Here is a 22,357-nt window from a genome sequence, read left to right as displayed (position 1 = left end):
AACATGAGAGGAAGGGCTGGACTGAGGGGAGACTTGATGAGCTCACCTCTGAGCCTGCTAAGGTTGAGTTACTTACTTGCTGTCCAACTGAATATGTCAAGTGAACTGTTGAATACACTGGACATAAGTACAGGAAAAAATACTTAGGCTAAAATATAGATTTAGGAATTCCCAGTGAAGCCATGGCATGGATAAAAGATACCAAATAGAATGTTTAATGTGAGAAGAAGGCTCAGGAAAGAACCAAGAAGAATACCAACAGAAAAGACAGGTAGAGGAAGAAAGGCTACAAAGGGAGAAGGAAAGCCAGGCAATGTATTAAGAAAGAGACAATAGTCAACAATCTCAAACACTGTCGAGAGGTCAAGGAGGTTAATGACTGAGAAGTGTCCATTGGATTTAGCAACAAGACAATCATTATTGACCTTCCATCCCAGAATAAAATGCTGGGAGGCAACAGCTCCACATGAATGAAACTGTACCAAATTCACTCCAAAAGGAAAAATACCCTGGGCTCAAAGCCAGAGAATATTCTTGGGTCAGGTTTTTTTCTTGTCCTAAATTTAACCAGCTGGAATGTTTTGTTAAGTGGTATTTTTTTCACCCTTGAAATGAAGGATTTGCCTTTTAAAAGTATGTCTGCAATTAATCTTCAAGGTAAAACACAGTATCTTGGGTTAGTGGTTCTCTACAGGAGCAGGTGCTGGTTGCTGTAAATACCACTGAGAAACTTCAATTTGCCTCAGCTATAGAAGCCTTTGGTGACCTAAATACACAAATAGCGTCTAAGTGGGAACCAAGAAAAAAAAAAAAAACTCAAGATTTTAAGTAAGCTGAGAGATATTGTTTCAAAATAGAAGAGAACAAAACCTTCACTGCCAGAGGAACGTGAAATAGTTAGTTGAGTCCAATGATAAGGGCCAAAGACTTGACAGAAAAGCAGAGTCACCTGTCTCTTCTAGAATGGCTCAGTTTCCTTGTAGTTATGTTGGAAGCCCTTTTAGCCTCTTCAATAAGCACCCGTTTTCCTGACCTGATAACAAGCAGCTTGGCTTGGCATAGTCAAGGGCTCCAGAGGCCCTCAAAAAGTTTTCCAAACTTAAAAAACAATATAGGGGCTTCCCTGGTGGCGCAGTTGTTGAGAGTCCGCCTGCCGATGCAGGGGACACGGGTTCGTGCCCTAGTCCGGGAAGATCCCACATGCCGTGGAGCGGCTAGGCCCGTTAGCCATGGCCGCTGAGCCTGCGCGTCCGGAGCCTGTGCTCCACAATGGGAGAGGCCACAACAGTGAGAGGCCCGCGTATCAAAAAAAAAAAAAAAAAAGAACAATATAAACTTCTGCCTCCTGCCAAGATGGAGTAACATCTTGGGACTGGACCAATCCAGGGACTGGATTTTCCCTCTCACCTGAAACAACTAAAAGACTGGACAAAATATATGAATCAACAGTTTTCAAGATACTGGACATCAAGCAACAAAGGGCGGTGATCCCTGGGAAACAAAACCAGCAAGGTGAGCCGTACGACTGCTGCAGCTCCTTGCCTGGAGAGACCAACTCCAAGTCCTCAAGGCAGCTAGAGTTCACAGGATAGAGCATCAGAGAGGAAAGAGCTCTACAGAGAGCTTCAAAGATCTGCAAAGGGTCTCCCTTCAAATCTTCAACTAAGTGCTAATGAGCTCATAGGTGTTAGGAAAGTACCTGGAGGCTGGGGAAGGAACCACCAAAAAGAACTAGTGGGAATAATCTTTCCCAGGCTCTCACAGCTCTTATTCTCATCAGCCAGAGTGGAAAGACCTTCTAATTCATGGGGCATTGGGTAGGTACTCAGAAGGGTTTTACCCCAGTTGTGAGGAATAATTAGCCCTAGACTAAATGATGCTCTGTTCTCATCTAAAAAACCCTAAAAGCAAGACCCAAAAAGATCAAAAGCTTTCTAAGTAACCAGTGACAAAGAGAAAAATCTTGAAAGCAGCAAAAAACCACATTATATACAGAGAAACAAAGAAAAGAATGACATTGGACTTACCCGAAATATGTACCTGAAGACAGTGAAGCAACAACTTTAAAGAAAAAAACTGTCAACCTAGAATTCTATACCCAGCAAAAACATCTTTTAAAAATGAAGGCGAAAATAAAGATTTTCTCAGACTTACAAAAGCTGATTGAATTCATCATCGACAAACCTGCACTACAAGAGGTGCTAAAGTCTTTCAGGCAGGAGGAAAACAATATCATATGGAAAGCTTGATCTACAAAAGGAATGAAGAGAACACCAGAAATGGTAACTATATGGGCACATATAAAAGAGGGTTTTTTCCTATTATTTAATTCTCTTTAAAAGAACACTATAGATGGACCTAGAGACTGTCATACAGAGTGAAGTAAGTCAGAAAGAGAAAAACAAATACCGTATGCTAACACATATATATGGAATCTAAAAAAAAAAAAAAAGGTTCTGAAGAACCTGGGGCAGGACAGGAATAAAGACACAGACGTAGAGAATGGACTTGAGGACACGGGGAGGGGGAAGGGTAAGCTGGGACGAAGCGAGAGAGTGGCATTGACATATATATACTACCAAATGTAGAACAGGTAGCTAGTGGGAAGCAGCCACATAGCACAGGGAGATCAGCTCGGTGCTTTGTGTCCACCTAGAGCGGTGGGATAGGGAGGGTGGGAGGGAGGAGATATGGGGGTATATGTACAGCTGATTCAATTTGTTATACAGCAGAAACTAACACACCATTGTAAAGCAATTATACCCCAACAAAGATGTTTAAAAAAGTAAATAAAGTGAATCAAAACCGTTACTGTTCTCATGCTGCAAAAAATAAAGAATTTTTTAAAAATTAAAAATTAAAAAAATAAAAGAACACTATAACTAGGATAATAAATGATTAAAACTAAAAAAAACACCCAGAGGGCTTCCCTGGTAGCACAGTGGTTAAGAATCCATCTGCCAATGCAGGGGACAAGGGTTCGAGCCCTGGTCCAGGAAGATCCCATATGCCGCGGAGCAACTGGGCCCATGCACCACAGCTACTGAGTCTGCACTCTAGAGCCCACATGCCACAACTACTGAGCCCACGCTCCTAGAGCCTGTGCTCCACAACGAGAGGCCACGGCAATGAGAAGCCCGCGCACCGCAACAAAGAGTAGCCCCGCTCGGCGCAACGAGAGAAAGCCTGCACACAGCAATGAAGACCCAATGCAGCCAAAAATAAAATTAAATTAAATTTAAAAAAACACCCAGAGCTCCCTGCATCCTGGAATAAATTGTTACATGTTGCCTTGTCTAAATTCTGATGAGGTAACTGCAAGAAGCAAACTCCAGGGAAGCTATTAGCAACTTAGCTTTTGCAGTCAGGTGGGAATGTGGATTCTACTTATGGAAGAAAATAATATGGATGTATTTAGTATAAAATGCAACAACCACAGCTGAGATCTGTGGCTCAGATGGATGACACTCAAGCTTGAATATAAAGCTTATGTAGACCAAAGCCTTTTTCTGGATCAATGTAATGTGATGATGAACTGTCTTCCAGTGGACAGTAGCAGATCATACAGGGACAGAGGTCATGGCATCTAGAGATCACAAACATTCTCCAAGAGAATTTCCTTGGGAACTAGGGAATATATCTAGGTTGGTTTTACTGGAACTGTAACTGAGAGCAGTGGCATGTATTCCTTTTGCTTCCAGATTCTTACCAATCACCTTGGACGCCTTTTTCTGCTCCCACCACTTACTGAAACTGTTCACTCAGAGGTCATCACTGACTTCCATATTCTGAATATCATTTGCCTCTTCTCAGTCCTCATCCCCCTTGCCTTAGTTTTCCTCCCACTTCTCTGAAAATTCCTCTATTTTATGGCTCTTCCTGCCTCCTAGTGAGAGTATGCTACCCAGTTGTGCCCTTCAGTCTCCCTCCTTCCTCAATATTCTCCCCCTCTGAGATCTCATCCACTCCTACTTTTACTCTCAGCTACCTGTTCTGATGATGACTCCTGGATCGCTCTGCAACGCCAGGGCCCAGGGCCACCTCTGCTTTGACACACGAACCAAAAATCTCCTTCCTCTCCGCACCCACCCTCCCCCCAACAGCTCACCTAGACTGTAGCCCTAATTGTCTGCTTTCGTATCTTTCTACCCAGCTAACTGTGAACAACTCTAATGCAGCGACTGAGATGTGTCTTCTTAGTAGCTGCTACTGCCCAGCCTAGTCTGGCACACATTTTAAAAAGGCAAATCTTGCCAGGGAATTCAGATCTAAATTGGCATATAAAGTATAGACTGTGAATAGTCAAAATTACCCTCAAATAAGCCTTTAGTCACCCATAAAATGCACATTGTATTGTGAATCAAAAGGGGAACAGAAAATTCACCTTTTCTGTCTTGCATTCCCTCCGGGATGTATTTTCACTGAGTGCAGAGCCAGAACAGCCCCCACCAGCTGCATTATAGTCTGTCACTCCCTCACACTTGTGCTCCATGTTTGAGCCCCGCACACTGACTGAATTTCTGTAAGTGAAAAGCATAGATAGCCAGGACTCCACTGAAAGGTTTGATGAATGAATTCCTTTATCTTCCCTTAAACTGGTTCTTCCTTTTAACTTCACAATTTCTGATGACAGCACCTCACTGTCAGGCTGAAAATTCAACTCGTCCCTCTCCCTCACTCTTTCTTTCCACTTTCCAGCTTCTTAATTCTTCCTCTGCACAACTTCCCTTTGTCTCCATTCTTACTGCCACATACATGATCCAGGCCCTGGTCACCTCCCATCTTGACTTCTATGACAGCCTCCTATGACACAGAGCTGGTCTCTCTCCAATTCTTGTTTCACTGCCATTAGATTAACATTTTCTAAAGCACTAATTTAGTTCTATCACTCCTCTGTGCAAAAGCCATCAGTGTTATCAGATAGAGTCCACTCTCTCCAGGCTGGCATTCAAGGCCCTAAACTATCTAGTCACAAGTTATCTCCAGTCCTACATTCCACTCTTCCCAGACAGGAACGCTACACCCCTTGCCTATCCCCCAAACTTTTCCCACTTCCCTCTACCTAAAGGCCACCTCCACAAACATCTCCACTTGCCAAAACTTAATTCAGCCTCAGATGGGAGTACCCACAGTACCCCTTCCTTCTTACCACTATAGCTCCTTCTTTGTACCACTCAGCTCACACTGCTACATTAAATGTACCCCAGTGGAGGGGATATGTCACTGTGTTTTTTATTCATTCACTCATTCAGCATATGTTATTGAGCATTTACAATGTGCCAGGCAGTCAACCCGGTGGTAAAGATATGCAGTGAAGACAGATGCCAGTCACAGAACTGAGAGTCTGGCAGTGGAGGGTGGCAACGGATGAGCTGTGAGGAAAGGGTATGAGAGGAAAAGGGAAAGAGCGGAACCTCACCACGACAGTGCTCAGAAAAAGCTCCCCAAAATAATAACACACAAGCTGAGATCTAAAGAATGAGTAGAAAGTCGCCAGGCAGAAGGAGGAAGAAAAGAATCTGATAGGTTAAAGGAAGAGTATGGGGGAAGAAAAAGTCTGAAGGTAAGAGAGGACAGGGCTTATTAAAAGAACCAAAAGAAAAAATCTGACTGTAGCGCACAGAACGAGGTGAGAGTTGAGGGAATTGGGGCTACGGAAAACAAGTAGGGCCCAACCAGGTCACAGCCCTATCTTGTAAGGCTCGTAAAACAAGCAAAAGAGGTTGGGTTTGACCCTGAGGGCAAGGAAGAATTTTTTTGTTTGGTAGGTTTTTTTTAAATTATTTTATTTATTTATTTATTTTTGGCTGCTTTGGGTCCTCGTTGCCGCACGCAGGCTTTCTCTAGTTGTGGCAAGCGGGGGATACCCTTTGTTGCAGTGCGTGGGCTTCGCATTGTGGTGTCTTCTCTTGTTGCGGAGCACAGGGTCTAGGTGCGTGGGCTTCAGTAGTTGTGGCACGCAGGCTCAGTAGTTGTGGTGCATGGGCTTAGTTGCTCCACATCATGTAGGATCTTCCCGGACTAGGGATTAAACCCATGTCCCCTGCATTGGCAGGCGGATTCTTAACAACTGTGCCACCAGGGAAGTCCCCAAGGGAGAGTTTTAAGGAAAGGAGTAACATGACCATATTTGCACATTGGAAAGACGGGAGAATGAATGGGAGCAGGGGTTGATGCAGTGACCCAGATGAAAGAAGATGGAGGCCTGGACTAGGGTAAGAGCAGAAGGAACAGAGAGGAGCATAAATTTGGATTCTATAGCTAATAGGATTTGGTGATTCCCTGAACTCAAAGGGGCCATGATAGGAAAAGGTCAGAGATGATCACACAGCCTAGACCATTGCTTTGCACATAATAGGTGCTCAATTAATATTTGTGGACTGAATGAATGAACAATAAATAAATTACTGAATGAACAACTGTACCAATGAATGAGAGGCAGAGAAGAGTAAGTTATTTTTGGAGATCCTTTCCAAGGCAGAGCCATCATTAGAAGTAATACAGATGCAAGAAAAAAATCCAAATTTGTTGGTTTACACCCTCCCTATATTAAGCAGGGGAAATCTCATCAAGATAAATTTAGGAGACACAAAGCAATATAAGCGCCTCAGATAGCCTTTGATGCTTCTACCTGCCCAAATGCTGCCTCCCTGAGTCTCTGCCCAGCTGATGATCTGTCAGGACCATCAATAGTCCCCAACTTCCCCAAATCCTAGGCCTCTGTGCATGTTCCAGAATTTTCCACACTCTTGAAATTGTTCTTCTAATGAAAATCTAAATTGTTCAAAGGCTCATTCATTCATTTACTGAGTGCCTACTACATGCTGGAGCTATAAGTTGGGGCTATAAGCATGACACAACAGACACAGCCCAATCCCTCCAGGAGCTTCCAGTCCCCTTGAGCACTTAAATTAGATCACTTATGTAAAGGGTGAAATGTAGCTTTTCCTCCATTTACTCACAAAGAAGTCTCTTTGGCTGTGTATACAGACGCTCTCAGAAACAACCAGAGGCCTCCAGTCTTAGAAGAATATCATTTTCATAATGTAATATCACCACCTAGTGGTCTCAAACAACTTTACCATTTGCTCCAGTGAAACTTCTAGTTATATTCCTATGAATGACTCCCCACCATCTCTCCAGAACATTTCCTTTCTCTATCAAGATAATCTAGGGGTTGATCCTCTAACATATAATAAGTACTTAATATTTTTAAAATAAATGTATAAACAGAAGAGCAAATTAATTTCATACCTTAGTACCTTATAGCAATTGAAAATTTATAATTTTTTTCTCCCACATTCTTCTGGATTCCAAAGAACCTCTAATCATTTTCATCTAAAAGCAAGAGGCATTTCTGTCCTTAATTTAGCGAGCAATTCCTTTAGGCACATTTGAATACACTGATTTTTTTAAGGGTCACTGCCACGGTGAATGAAAACCCTGACTCCCTCCCTCCAAAGGGAGCTTTCTGTAATCCAAAAACAATGAAGAACAGAGTCTGTTACCCCAGATGTCAGGACCAATAGCAAAACAAAAGACAGCTGGCTCTGCAAGGATGAGGGTGTGGGCACAGAATGTCTGAAGATGCTTTCACTGACTCTGCTTCTGCACACAGGTCAAACTGGGCCAGGTGTCATTGGGAAGTATGCTCAGAAAACCAAGGCGAGCAAATAAAGTGGCCTATCCCTAGTAGAGATCACACAGAAAGTAGAAAATAAAAACAACAACAACAACAAAACAGAATCTAGTTTCTTAGGAACAAAAGTCTCGCCAGACAGTACTCAAACAGACCAAGTCTTAAGTCCTCCTGTCTGCTCAAGTGCGTAGAGCAGATCTCCAAGCGATTCTGGCTGGAGCCTCCTGGCTATTAGGCCTCGATTCTCCTGACTCCTATGGCCCAGATGGTGGGGAAACGGCAGTTAGCAACAGTTACCTGGCTCCTTCTCTCTCAGAACATTGGGAGGCTGAAACAAAGGGTTCATGAGGGCTCCTCCCCATCAGTCGATTCTTTTCTACAGGGCCTCATCCTTCCTTTCAGATTAAGATTGTCAGCTGTGCATAAAGAGGGGGAATCAGAGAGGCATCAGAACACAGTGGAAGAGACAAGGACTCAGGTTCTAAGCCCAACCCCCTTCACTTGCTGGCCTTTGATTTCTGGCAAATTACTTAACCTCTCCAGCAAGGCCACCAGGTACTGTTGTGCAGTGGACCAACACTAGGGGTGTTGGTGTTGCTCAAATTGTAATCACCGTAGATTTGTATATTCATTGAAATAATTTTTAGCAGGTAGTAGTAAAGTGTCTTAAAGGGTCCCTTTTTTCTAATTCACCCAAAGGCTCCAAATGGGCTATCATCAGCCCTTTATTCTGAGCCTGAGTTTCTTAAACTATAAAACAGAGACAATCCACACCTACCTATAGAGTTGGCCAGAGAACCAATAAAAATAGTGGGTATAAAGTGCCTTGAAAACTGTAATGTGGTATGTAGATGATATTTCCCTAAATTCTGTTTATGATTATCCAAATTTGAGGGACTGGCATAACAAAGATGAAACAAGTTTCAGCCTACAATATTTTTTCTCTCTTTGAAAATAGAAGCAAAGGCCAGTATTCAGATAGCAAATATCTTCTCACTCAAAATATGTCATGATTCAAAAGGTAACTCTGGGGCTTCCCTGGTGGCACAGTGGTTGAGAGTCTGCCTGCCGATGCAGGGGACGTGGGTTCGTGCCCCGGTCCGGGAGGATCCCACGTGCCGCGGAGCGGCTGGGCCCGTGAGCCATGGCCGCTGAGCCTGCGCGTCCGGAGCCTGTGCTCCGCAACGGGAGAGGCCACAACAGTGAGAGGCACCACGTACCGCAAAAAACAAACAAAAAAAACAGGTAACTCTGTACTAATCATCACAACTTAAACGAATGTTCCAATTTCTGAGAGTAAATTTACTATAGTTAGACCTTCTCTAAGTCTTCAGATAAAATGAGCAAATTAAAGCTAAGCCCTGCCCATCCTCAACCCCACTAGTGAGCATTGGAAATCCGGTTTGCTCAGAAGGACAGGTCTAAGGGTAGGCTAAGGAGAAGTGGAAAAAGTTGTAAATTTTTAAGTTAGCCCACAGGCGTCATTCTGCAATGTAGTGTACATTTGAGAAATAATTATTTTCAGAAAAACAGCCTATATAATGCCTCTTGGATTCCTTTCATCATGAAGATTCAGCTAAATATGGTTCAGTCTAGTAACAAATGATGTCATATAATTTTGATTTGGCTTGGAAAAGCCGAAGAATGGACAGGCAGCAGTTTTAGCTTTTCTAATTTGGTCTGTTTTGAGACAATGTTAAAAAAAGGTAGAACATTTAATCTGCCTTTCTTGTATGAACTGTACTTAGGGTAACCAATAATTGATGAGGGGTAAGTTCCTCTTTACAAAAAGTTCACAGGCCCAGTCCAGAATTCCACTTCTTGCCTCACAGTGCAAGGAGCTCCACAAACAGCTCTCCAGTGAAACTAATGAAAATTATTTTAATTTATTTAAGTCTCTGGAAATGGCTCTAAGTGCACACAACAAATGAAGAAACACTTGTTCAAGAAAATCTACAAAACCTCAGTAAGAACTGCAAGAGTCTATGGTATGTGACCCTAGGCCCACTCCCCTGTCCTTTCCCCCTACTTCAGTGGGACAACTCGACTCCAGACTGCTGCGCCCAAGGACACAGGGCTCCCTCACTCCCTAGTTCCAAGTCAGAGGGCTACTTTCCAGGAGGAACAGAATGTCATCATTTCTCATCCTGCCCCTAGCTACCTGTCGCTGAGACTAAGTTCTGTGAGTACAGCCCATAGGCGGAGTCTCTCTTCTTCCACCCAGACCCTAACTGTGGGAGGGAAGCTCTACCTTGGGTAGAGCTGCTGAGAATACTGGGGCCCCAACTGCCCTTACCTCAACTCATGGGGCATGGAGCCCAGGCTTTTATTACCCAAATCTAAGGCCACAACAGCGAGAGGCCCACGTACCGCAAAAAAAAAAAAAAAAAAAAAAGGTAACTCTGTACTAATCATCACGACTTAAATCCTGAGTTTCCTTATATTATTCTCTTTTACGTAATTTTGAAATTTTTCTGTACTAAAAAGTTTAAGGACAAAAACATTTTTAGAAATCCTTCCAAAAACCAAGTACAAGCAACCCTGAGACTCTGAAATTCTGCGTCTTTATGAACATCACTGAAATTTTCCCATAGACTCAGTACTCAGGAACTGGATCCTTAGACTCTTTTAGGTTAATATGAGTCCTCTACCACACAAAGAATACTACACATACCACAAAGCACAATGAATGTTATTTGATAATGATGCAGATGCCATCCTCAAAATAAACCATTTCCAAGGAATAAGAGGAAAAGCAACACAGCAGGGGTTCCCACAGGCCAAATTCATCTTCCTGTAACTAGAAACTTTTCAGTTTCAGAGAGGAGATAAAAGTGACCCAGAAACAGAGAAATGAGTCTTTTGATAAGCAGCAGTTGTATTTAATCACTAAAATTATCCTGGCCCTAATGGAAGAGAAAGAGTCTAAGTTAGAAAGGGGTGGGGCTTTTTCTCCCTCACTTATTTTAGAAGCAAGTAGAAGTGAATGAAGCAAACAGAATCCCTAAGGTCAGACCCCGGTAGAGGCTCCAGGAAGTAGAAGTCCCCTCTCCTTCCTGCCCTTATGTCCAAGGTCACTGTCCTCAGGAATCCAAGCATCCTGCTCTGGAATAAGGCTGCCCCATGATGCCTTCCGCCTATGCCTCCAGAGACTCTTCACTCTGTGCCCCAGAGGGTTGGTTCTCCTCATCCTCTTCATCAGTGTCCCGAAGAATCCTCAGCAGTTTGAGCTCAGGGCTCCAGCTGTTCTAGAAGTACTGTTTGGGGTCCTCTCTTGGGCTTCCAGCAAAATCTCCATCTGAGTCCTGATGTCCTTGTTAGTGCATTCTATTGTGGATAATTCAGGACCTAAAAAAAGACCCAGCCATTAATTGCACCTGTAGCCTTCTCCCAACTAACTGTGAGAAATCAAGAGACAAAGGAAGGGCTGGAATGTCTTTAGGACCCTTCTGAACCATCCTGGTCAGCACAGGTTCAGCTCTCCCTGTCCTCAGTCACTTACTAAGGTTCCTCCACCCTAGTATCTTACTCTGCCTACCAGGGAAGGAATCCAGGTTTTTCTTAGTGCAGTCCATCTGTGGTCTCTCTGTGGAATCCTGAAATTCATACGTGTAAGGAAACTTGAATCAGGACTTTAGGAAACAAAGGGCTTTTCTAAAAGATGCTTTTCTTGGAGAAATTAATATCTAAGACAGAACAAAATGCCGCCTCCTGAGACTGAAGAGAGAAGCTCGTGCCACGCATTCTTTGACCTCCAGGCTGACCAGATGAAGCCAGAACCCAGTTTCCCCCATTTCCAGCTGTCAGCTAAGGGTAGATTGCCTCCAAAGGTGGATTCCAAGAATTCCTCCCGTTCCTGTATGCACATGCTGTTCTTTCCATCAAGAGATGGAGTTGATTTCCTCTCCTCTTGAATCTGGACTAGATTTGTGATTTTTTTGACAAATAAAATGTGGCAGAAGTGATACTGTTCCAGTTCCAGGCCCATCCCTAGGAAAGTGCTTTCATGAGATTACTATGCTGTCAAGAAGCCCAAACTAGCCACATGGAGAGGCCTCATAGAAGAGAACTAAGACAGTTTGGCCAAGAGCCCCAACCCAGCCTCCAGCTGAATGCCACTGCATGAGTGACCTTAAGCAAGACCAGAAAAACTGTCCGGTCAACCCACAGAACCATGAGAAATAGCAAACCAATATGGTTCTGCTTTGGGGTGGTTTGTTATACAGTGACAGACAACTGAAACAGCCCTAGCAGAATGGCCCTCAGACACTCTCACCTGTTTCGAAGTGGGGCCTTCTATCTTCATCTGCTGCTGCTGTTTTTTGTCACTTTCCCGACCTGGTAGAGTTCTGTGACCTAGTGACCACAAAATCAATGCAATTCTCTTCTTATTGGTATTTCATATCCCATTGTTGGACTTCTAGTTGATCCCTAGTCTACAGGTGACTCCCCATCCAGGACAATACAGAAGCTTAGAGGCAGGTAAAAGGGAGTTAAGCCCTCTGAGTTCTATGTGTGATTCTGTTGACCTGGGACTGTGACCACACCTATTACAGAATTAGAGATTAAGATAAAGTCTGTATTGAAATATCCAGGATTCCTCCATGAAACCTAAGGGGCAGGTGCCTATACATCATAGTAGCAAAAGAACCTCTAAGTCTACCTTTTCAGTCTATGAATACTGCTCTTACTTTCTTGTGCCATCCCTATGTACCTATATTGGCTTCTGAAAATGAACATCCTCCCTCCAAAAAAAACTCTAGATCTATGATTCTTTTGTATCAGATGTTTCCCCAACTAGTCCCTAAATGCACTTATTCTTTCCTTTCTCAGTTTCCCTTGCTTTAAATGAACATCTTCCAATCTGCCAGCAGAGGTATGATGGTAAAGGGAACGCTAATCAAGGACCTCCCTTGCTCGGCACTTGTGTTGGCTCCCTAACAGCACTAGCCCTCACCTTAGCCACACACTGGAAGCACTGGGGCATTCTAAAAACCACCGAGGCCTGGATACTAACACCAGAAACTCTGATTTGACAGGTCTGGGGTGCAGCCTGGGTTTTAGGTTTTTAAAAGCTCCTCAATTGATTTCAGGGCACCGTTAAGGTAGAGCATCGCCAACGACCACTAAGGATAAAGATCAAACATCTCAGCAGGCTCTTCGGCCTGATTTACCCCTCTCCCTTAAACACCTGACCCCACAGCCACGTCAGACTGCTCAATGCTCCTCCCTGCAGCCATGCTCCTCCAAGATGCCTTTACCCAGCCTATTCCTGTTTCCAGGAATTCTCGTCCATACTGGGAAAACTCTCACACATATTCAAGATCCAACGCAAGAATAACCTCAGGACTTCCCTGGCAGTCCAGTGGTTAAGACTCCATGCTCCTAGGACAGGGGGCACGGGTTCGATCCCTGGTTGGGGAACTAAGATCCTGCATGCCACATGGTGCAGCTTAAAAATTTTTTACAAAAAGAAACAAAAAATCATCTCTTTCATGAGGCCTTTCTCAGATCAAGGAAGACAAGCCACTGCTCTAAGAACACAATTCAAAGGGCCCCCAGTCATCCAAGCAAAGCTGCTCCTATTAGAGGCACCAGGAAGAGGAACAGAGGCACCAGAATGAAACTCGGGGGACTGGTTATCACCCTGGATGCAGGGCTAACCTTGGACAAGTACCTCTGCCCCAGTTCTGTCTACCTCCCACGTGAAGGTCAGGAGCCTTCTTAGATCTTCATGTTAGAAGACACTTTAGGTATCAGAGAGCTCAGTGGGATGGGAGATAAACCAAGAACAGCATCCTTCTCAGGAAACATCTCACCCGAGCCCTCAGTGCCCCAGGGTTGCAGAGTGAATTCTGATGATTAAACAGTTATTTTCACATTACAGACAGCAATGTCCAGTCTATTTAGGGCAGAAAAATCTTCCAAGGTTTAGGGGGATTCTTTCTCCCTCCCTCCCATTCTGCACTCAAGCTGAGAAAAGTCAGAGGGACCAGGGCAAGTATATCCTTCAGCTCAGACATAAGAACTCCAAAAAGGGGAATCTCTTATCTCTGGCATGAACACCGTAGGAAAAGGATCGCCTGTCAAGAATTAGCCCCTGCCTGCTGGATGGGCTGGATAGTGTGAGCCTCCTGAGACTTTAACCTATGGCTGAGAAGCGGCTGACTCTGCTTGCTTAGAACTCTCACGGCCCTCTGGTGAGGGACCCTGGCTCTTCCCTGCCTTACTGGCCAATGGGCCCTCAGGGTTCTTCTCTTCAATAACCTGGGCTAGCTCTTCATCCTCAAACCGCTGCCTTTACTAAAGTAGGACCTGAGGGGAAAGTGACTCTGACTCATGTTCATGGTCATCTCTCAAATCCCCATGTGAAGCAGACACCTGGACCAGCTCGCTTGCTTAGTAAATATTTGATGGAAGGATGATACATGGTAGACCAGCCAAACCAAAGCATTCCAAGGGGAATTCCGAGTGCCTGATAAAGGCAGGTCCTCAAATGATAAACGTGTTCAGCTTTTCCTGTCCTCTGCTAGGTCCTGGGATTCTGTCACTCCCAAACCCATACATTCTCCTTACCACAGCATGGGTCATAAACCATGGCACCTGAACGTTTATGCGAGGTGTTGTGGCTCCCTGGTTCACTCTTGGATTTCTTTTTAGCCTCCTGAAACCAACATGAGGGGAAACTGAATTAGGATTTTTGGAAGTGAAGAAACCTTTTCAAAAGGGGTTTAAAGGGGGCTTCCCTGGTGGCGCAGTGGTTGGGAGTCTGCCTGCCGATGCAGGGGACACGGGTTCGTGCCCCGGTCCGGGAAGATCCCACATGCCGTGGAGCGGCTAGGCCCGTGAGCTATGGCCGCTGAGCCTGCGCGTCCGGAGCCTGTGCTCCACAACGGGAGAGGCCTCAACAGTGAGAGGCCCGCGTACCGCCAAAAATAAATAAATAAATAAAAAGGGTTTAAAGGAAGGAAGTTAGTATCTATAACCATACAGGAACTTTGCATCTACAACCAGCAGACACCAGGGAGAATCCCATCTCTCATACATCCCTTCCTGCTCCAGGCATCACCCACTTGCTCAAATCCTAGCAGGTCCTGGGGGTCCCCTCGCTGCCACTCTACCTGTTTCCCAGTAGCTGTCTTCATCTTCCTCTGCTGCTGCCACTGCTGCTTCCTGTAACCTGGTGACCAGAGAGCCAGCTCAATCCTCTTCTCCCTGACAGCTCCCACCCTTCCGTGGGGCTGCTTGCTGTGCTCTGCTACCCAATGGTGACACTCTCTCTCTGGTCAGGACCAAGCCGGGAGTGGGTGCTTTTTGAAGCTGCAGTTTTCTGAGTTCTACATGTGACCCTATAAGACTGTGGCCACAAACATGGGACCAAGATCAAGTATAAGAAATGTGGGCTGATGGCAAATGGTACCTGGAGATCTAGCAGCACGAGAAAAACCTACCTTCTGTTGTCAGGTTGTAATATAGTTTCTTCAAATGTTCAGGGTATCTCAATGCTGGTCTCTAGAGAAAAAAAAAAAGAAGAAGAAAAGCTCTACTGTAGGTCTTTCCCTTTCCCAAAATGTATCCCCAAATGCATTCATCCAACTAGTCAACAAACATTTTTTGAGAAGCCAATGTGTGCAGCATTGTACCAGGGGCTCTGGAGAGGGGAAAGTTGTGGAAAGCAAAATGCAGAAGAAATAGAGAACGCTGCTCTCCTAAAACCTTTCCCTGTACATTTGCTTTCACCTACATACAGCCCAGCCCTTCTATGGGGCCTGGATCCAGAGTGGAAGGATAGAAGAGAAAGAAGAAATAGAATGTTAACTCCTCCAGCCTTGAGGAGAGATGAGTTTGGACTTGCATACAGACTTCTTCCTCTGAGGTTCCCTAGCTCTTACTTGCTGGGTGAGGCAGCGTACAGATAAATGCATCTTAGCAGAAATGGCACTGTAAGGTCGGCTCTTTTCCAGGGGAGGTTTCTTTTTCATCATGGCCAACTGTGTCTGCATCTCCAGATAAGGTATGGTTTTCCCTTTATCCAGCAAGAGGCTGCAAGGAACAGAGACAGCAGAAAGTCAGCAACAGCTCTTCTTGGCTGAGGAGAAAGAGATGAAAAGGCTCCAAATGTGAAGACATGTCCACTCTGGGCCTTAAAAGGCTGTACCAACAGGTGCTCATTCGGTAATGGCTTTGAGATGCAAGTATGATAATTGTAGCTGAATGGATTAAGTGTTTACTATATGTCAGGCTCATGTGTTTTATACCTCTGAATCGTTACCACATCCTAAGGACAGGTATTATTATCCTCATTTTTCAAATGAGGAAAATGAAGATGAAAGATGCTAACTAAATAGTCAAAATTCACAAAGGCGGTAAATTTCAATACAAAATTCAAAGGTTGTCTCGCTCCAAACCACATATCCATTCTGCCTCCCACTTACCCGTAACTCATCTACAGAAAGAAGAGCATGTCTACCTCCTGGTGGAGGTTTAAATGAGAGAAGATACGCAGTGTGCACAGGGCCTGGCAGATGTAAGTGTACTTAATAAATGGGGGTGATTACTGTCATCACTGCACACTGATAAGTCCAAGAACTCAGTGACAAAGTAGGGTGGCAGTTTTCTCCCCTCCCTCCTCAGAAAGAGCACACTGCTTAGACCCTTCTCAGCTTCTGAAGAAAAGAAGATGCTCTGGTTCTCCCACAGGCTTACATGGTACTTACTCCTTCAGTAGATCCTGAGGTAACATGTCATACTGCTTCCATAAAGGTACGCGTTCTGAACTTAGTTCTTCAAACAAGTGTACTGGGGAGGGAGGAGGCACAATCATCCCTGGAAGTCCCAACTGTGCTTCTGTGTCCCGAGATGACTTGTGTTTCTGGAAGAGAAATGATGGAAAGAACTCGCTGAAGCACTCTCTTCAATGCCACTTTGTCCCATTAGCATTCCAGCTTCCCAGTACAACGGTGCCATGGGAAACTCTTGTTTCCAGACCTACTCCAGCATCCTCACCTCCTCTACACTACCAGACCCACCACATTTTTCCCAATCTGGCTCTTCAATCCTACTGTTGAATTCAGAAAATACGAGGATTAGCTGTTTTGTGTCATTTTTTCCCCAAAAAGTTCTGAACAAATACTTATTGGCCAACTATGTGCCAGGCATAGGGCTAGGGCTGGGGATTCAGCAACAAACAAAATGGGCCAAGACACTATTCTCCTGGACACAGCAACCTGCCAGCTCTGTGACTTACCCAAGGCTACATTTACCCAATAAATGGCAGAATTAGAATCAGAAGCACAGGTCCATTATAACTTCTAGTCTGTTGAAATTCTATTCCCATCACAATGAAAATTAGCTTTTAATCAACCAAAAATTCCCTCTGAATACCCAACAGTTCCTCCTAACATCTCTTCAAGGTGTTCTTTTACCTTCCTACAAGGAGGAGGTAGGGGGAAAGAGTCTCGGAGTAGAAGATGGTTTGGTAATTATTCCTTCCTTAAGAGGGGTTTTCTTTGGCAGATTTTGTTCATTTAAAGAGAGAATGGGGGGATGGGGAAGATACCTGAAAGGAAAACAAAAATAAACTCTGCAGAGTAATATCATGAAGGTTTGGCCAAAACAGCAAACTTACCCCTGTAGATTTCTTTCTTTTCATCTCCCCATCCTGGCTGCGAATAATATGCTTCTTCTCAGCTGGACTTGAAATAAGAATAACCACAACTTATTCCCAGACATCTTACACAGAAACATCAGGGATATGTATGAATGATGAACATGAAGATTTCCATCCTCCATTCAGTACTCTAAGACGGCTGGCTGGGAAGCCAGGGGTACCTGCTTCCCAGAGGCTGCTAAAAACAAGAACCCCACCCCCACCTCGCCCTCACATCTGAACTAGGCTCCCCACCGTTCTCTCATACAATCCAGTTACTTACTTTCATAGTATTCATCCAAATTAGTAATTATATACTTAGGTGCAGTAATGTCTATAATGTCTGAATCCCACCACCACCACTGTGTACACAAGCTCTATATACATGCTATTTATTTTGTACCAGTGTGCTAGTCCTTAAGGTTGACACCAAAGATTCATAGCCTTCACTGAAAACTTTTTTACTAGTTGCTGATGGCTAATAAGAAAAACTGATAGTCAGAAGGCATTTGTTTCTTAATCAAACCTCACAAATACATTGGGCCCTATCTTTATGCTATTTACTGTCAGGTAGAATTTTATGTAGAAAACTCCCAAAGCATGAATCTCAAAGTGTACTAACAAGAATTCCAGTGTAGCAAGAGGCAAATACAAGAGACCATAGCCTTCTGCTCTGCTTGACCTCCTGCTTCTTGCAATGACGTAGCTAAAAGTGAGGTTACAGGGGACTTCCCTGGTGGCACAGTGGTTAAGAATCCGCCTGCCAATGCTGGGGGCATGGGTTCGATCCCTGGTCCGGGAAGATCCCACATGCCGTGGAGCAACTAAGCCCGTGCGCCACAACTTCTGAGCCTGTGCCCTAGAGCCAGTGCTCCCCAACAAGAGAAGCCATCACAGTGAGAAGCCCACGCACCGCAATGAAGAGCAGCCCCCACTCACCACAACTAGAGAAAACCCACACGCAGCAATGAAGACCCAACACAGCCAAAAATTAATTAATTGATTAATTAAAAAAAAAAAGTCACAGAGAGAAGAAGCCCACACACCGCAATGAAGAGCAGCCCCCGCTCACCACTAGAGATAACCCACACGCAGCAATGAAGACCCAACACAGCCAAAAATTAATTAACTGATTAATTTAAAAAAAAAAAAGTCACAGAGAGAAGAAGCCCACACACCGCAATGAAGAGCAGCCCCCGCTCACCACAACTAGAGAAAACCCACACGCAGCAATGAAGACCCAACACAGCCAAAAATTAATTAATTGATTAATTTTAAAAAAAGAAAAAAAAAAAGTCACAGAGAGAAGGTCTGTAGAGGACGATAGGCATTTGTAGAACACAAGAGTTGAAGACTCCCAAGTTCTCGACATGATACTCACCTCATATGCTTCTCTGGGATCCAAATTACATCCATATTTCCTACATCTTGAGGACAAGGAAGTTGTGTCTCATTCAAATTTAGCACTGATAGCTAAGAGAAAGATATAAAGCCTGTGTATGTACCAGGATAAGGACTGAATCATCATGCTAACCAAAAGGTATGGTGGTTCAGAAGATGGTAAGAAAAAAAACATTTCCGATCCCCAAAATATCTTCATACTGCTCCTCCGAGAAACTAAGTATCAGTAAAGGTACTCTGCAAGAGTGAGCACTGGTAAGTGTATAGTGTCCCCTGTCTCCCTGCCACATTAGGGTAGCATTTAGCAACTCCCAACCCCACCTCATAGGAGGATACTTTGGGGCTTACCTAAGGGAACACTACTCATTCTGCCGACTGCACTACAGAGACTTAGATCCCCTGCAGATAAAACAACACAGTCTGGGAGCAGGGAGAGAACCGATAGAGGCAGAAGCAAGTTTTCTACTTTTACAGCCTGTCTACAATTATAAGCATCTACATAAAAGTTAAAGTCATAAATTTTTTCACATTTCACTATTTAGGATCCTAGATTTATAAGGAAATCTTATAAATCATCTAGTCTATACCGCTGGCAGGATTCAGGCAGGGAAAAAAAAAACTATTAAAAATAAGGTTGTCCCCATGAAAAGGAACTAACTGGCTTGGGGGAACAGAGAAGACCTTTTTTGCACCATAAACCCTTTTATGCATTTTGAATTTAGAACCATGCGCGTGTATTATCCTAGCCAATTAACTTAAAACTAATTGAATCTAACCCTCTCATTCTGAAGAGGTCAAAGAGGTAAGTGACTTGTACATTCATCTTTTCAAACCCATCTACCCTCTCCACCACATGAAAAGTGAAGGATCTTATGGGAAAAATATAAGGCATCCAGTAGGACTGCAAAAAATAGTAAATCTCTATTGTAGACAAGTAGAAGGGTTTTTTCCTTCTTAAAATTTAGCTCTTCTCCTAACTAGCTGTGCTTTAGCAAATCACTTCCTATCTGGGCCTCAGTTTCCTCAACTGTAAGATATATGAGATAGACCATAGCAATATTCTTCAAACTGCAGTTGCAACTTATTCATAGGTCACGAAATCAAATTTTGTGAATCACAGCCTACACTGTTTTAAAATGAAATAGAACAGGATAGAAAATTTCAGAGTATATCACTCATAGTTACGGTAAAGACTGTTCCATGATATTTTGTTGTAAGGTGTATCTCTTACCATAGGCCATAGCTAAAAAACTCTGAAAGTCATGAGTGTAGACGATCGTGAGGCTTATTTTAGATCTGACATCCCAGCATTCTAATTTCCCTGTATTATGAGATGACAGTGTTTACTTAGTAGCTGAACATGCTCTATGCAGGACAGAGATAGGAAATTCTCACCTATGCCAAACTGCCACAAATCAATCCTGCTGTGTCTGGGATTTCTAAAAACAGTGTAACATGTAAAGGCATCAGCACAGAGCCCAGCACACAGTAAGGGCCCAATATTACATAGTGATCATCATCATTATTCAGATTATAGTCATCCTGAATGTTAAATAAAGGCAAATATTTTATTCCCACTAGTAAAGAGAAAATGCTGAGGAAGTACCTTTTTTAATCTGTGACTTACTTTGGGAGATCTGTTAGTACGGTGTATTAAGTCTCTGTCAGGTAAATCCTTCCAAGGCCTAAAAAATGAGAGTTTCCAAACATGAAACAGAGTCACAAAAGACTTAACTGGAATGATAAAATTAGTGCTATGAGGAAAATCCTCTTACTTATATACAGAAACCCTTGGGCTTAACTCCTACCAAATGAATGCAGGGTCTCAGCATCGCCTTAAGTTTTGTTTGTTTTTCCTGGAACAGCTTCCAGACATTGCACATTGCAAACACTGCCCAACTATTTGTTGCATCAAACTGAATTCATAGCCTATGTGCTTCTCTCTCCAACTACAGATAGTTACATCACCATCAATAAAAATTTATTAAGTTACTTTGATGTAGATGTTCAAAAACATGGTAAATAAACAAACTGTGGCGCACAGACATACAATGGACTATTTTTCAACCTTAAAAAGGAATGAAATTCTGAAAAATGTGACAACAGGAGTGAAGCTTGAAAACATTATGCAAGGTGAAATAAGCTAGACACAAAAGGACAAACACTGTGTGTATGTATATGAGGACCTAGAATAGGCAAATGCATAGAGACAAAAAAATTGAATAGAGATTACCAGGGGCCACAGGGAGGAGGGAAAGGGGAGCTATTGTTTAATGGGCACAGAGTTTCTGTTTGAGATGATGAAAAAGTTCTAGAAGTGGATAGTGGCAATAGTTGCACAAGACTGTTGAGTGTACTTGATGCTACTGTACACTTAAAAATGGTTAAGGGCTTCCCTGGTGGTGCAGTGGTTAAGAATCCGCCTGCCAATTCAGGAGACATGGGTTCAAGCCCTGGTCCGGGAAGATCCCACATGCCACGGAGCAACTAAGCCTGTGCACCACAACTACTGAGCCCGCGTGCCACAGCTAGAAGCCACCGCAGTGAGAAGTCCGCACACCACGCAGCAACGAAGACCCAATGCAAGCAAAAATAAATAATTTTTTTAAAAAAATATTTAAAATTGTCAATTTTATGTTATGTATATTTACCACAGTAAAAAAAAGAATATCAACCCTTTATATTTTCATATCATTTACTATTTTATTTTTTTTTAAACATGTTAAATGTATAAATGAATGAATATTGCAAAGAGGTGTAAGATAAAGACCTGACTCCTTGGCCTGATTTATCAAGTCCTCCGAGACACAGGCCCCTACTTTTTACTCCAGCTCCCCAGCCTCATCTCTGACCATTCCTGCTCTCTGTTCTAGACACAATGAGCTACTTTCCTGATATGTAAACAATTTCCTCTTGCCTCCAGGCCTTTGCATGTGCTATATTCTAGAACTCTCTTCCCATGCATTACCCACCTATAAGCCCCACTTTACTAGGCTGCTCTGCTTTCAGGTCTAGGCACAGATGTCATCTGTACAGAAGACAGTGCCCTGGGCTAGGAGCCCTACCTGTGTGCTTCCACATACCAAAGGGGCACTCCTCTCACCACACACATCACACTGAATGGTTCTTTGTCTCCCCAACTAGGCTGAAAGCCCCTTGGAGGTAAAGACCGTATCTTGTTTACCATAATACCCCCAGCACACAACAAAGTGACCCCACTAAGATATATTTCTGAATTCAGTGAGCAACTAAGCAAATGATGTCATAGTCTGCTTTGACAGGCCCTGACTGCAAGAAGCCACCATTTTCTCAGCGTTCAAGTCTTAGAAAACCAGAAAGTAGTCCTACCCTCTCCTATACTACCTTTTAGCCTAACAGAAATCATCAAGCGCTGCTTAAATCAAACAGGAATAAGAAACCACTATAAGGGCCCCCATTAGTGTTTTGATTCCAGGCAACAGGGCCTTTGAATTTTAAGTCTACGTTTTCCACAGACACACGTCCCTTAGTTTCCAACATCAGCAAGCTCTAACTGGGTGCCTAGACTCTGCAGGAGATTCAAAAGGAAACCACTGCTTCTGCCTTCGAGAGCTTACAAATAATTTCATACCTAAAAATAAAAGATAAGAAAAACAGCATATATGGACACAGTTTTCTCAAGACCCACA

General features: G+C 43.6%; 2 protein-coding genes across 3 annotated transcripts in view; one reads left to right on the top strand and one right to left on the bottom strand.

The window, feature by feature from the left end:
* ALAD (aminolevulinate dehydratase) overlaps nt 1-22,357 on the top strand; it is a 117,638-nt gene that overhangs the window by 72,517 nt on the left and 22,764 nt on the right. The window lies entirely within an intron of this gene.
* The window catches only part of RGS3 (regulator of G protein signaling 3), a 162,396-nt gene that overhangs the window by 135,437 nt on the left and 4,602 nt on the right, over nt 1-22,357 (bottom strand). For both annotated transcript variants that reach the window (XM_049711818.1, XM_033427397.2), the window contains exons 4-12: nt 20,317-20,374; nt 18,670-18,761; nt 17,268-17,334; nt 16,357-16,511; nt 15,532-15,682; nt 15,091-15,151; nt 14,761-14,819; nt 14,216-14,303; nt 11,916-11,995 (exon numbers count right to left, since the gene is read on the bottom strand). In XM_049711818.1, the coding sequence (XP_049567775.1) occupies nt 11,916-11,995; nt 14,216-14,303; nt 14,761-14,819; nt 15,091-15,151; nt 15,532-15,682; nt 16,357-16,511; nt 17,268-17,334; nt 18,670-18,761; nt 20,317-20,374 (811 nt within the window). The remainder of the gene's footprint in view (nt 1-11,915; nt 11,996-14,215; nt 14,304-14,760; nt 14,820-15,090; nt 15,152-15,531; nt 15,683-16,356; nt 16,512-17,267; nt 17,335-18,669; nt 18,762-20,316; nt 20,375-22,357) is intronic.

This window comes from Orcinus orca, chromosome 6 (genome assembly GCF_937001465.1).
Source record: "Orcinus orca chromosome 6, mOrcOrc1.1, whole genome shotgun sequence".
NCBI classification, from domain to species: Eukaryota; Metazoa; Chordata; class Mammalia; order Artiodactyla; family Delphinidae; genus Orcinus; species Orcinus orca.
The sequence above is the reverse complement of the archived record's forward strand: the minus strand, read 5'-3'. Positions and strand labels throughout refer to the sequence as shown.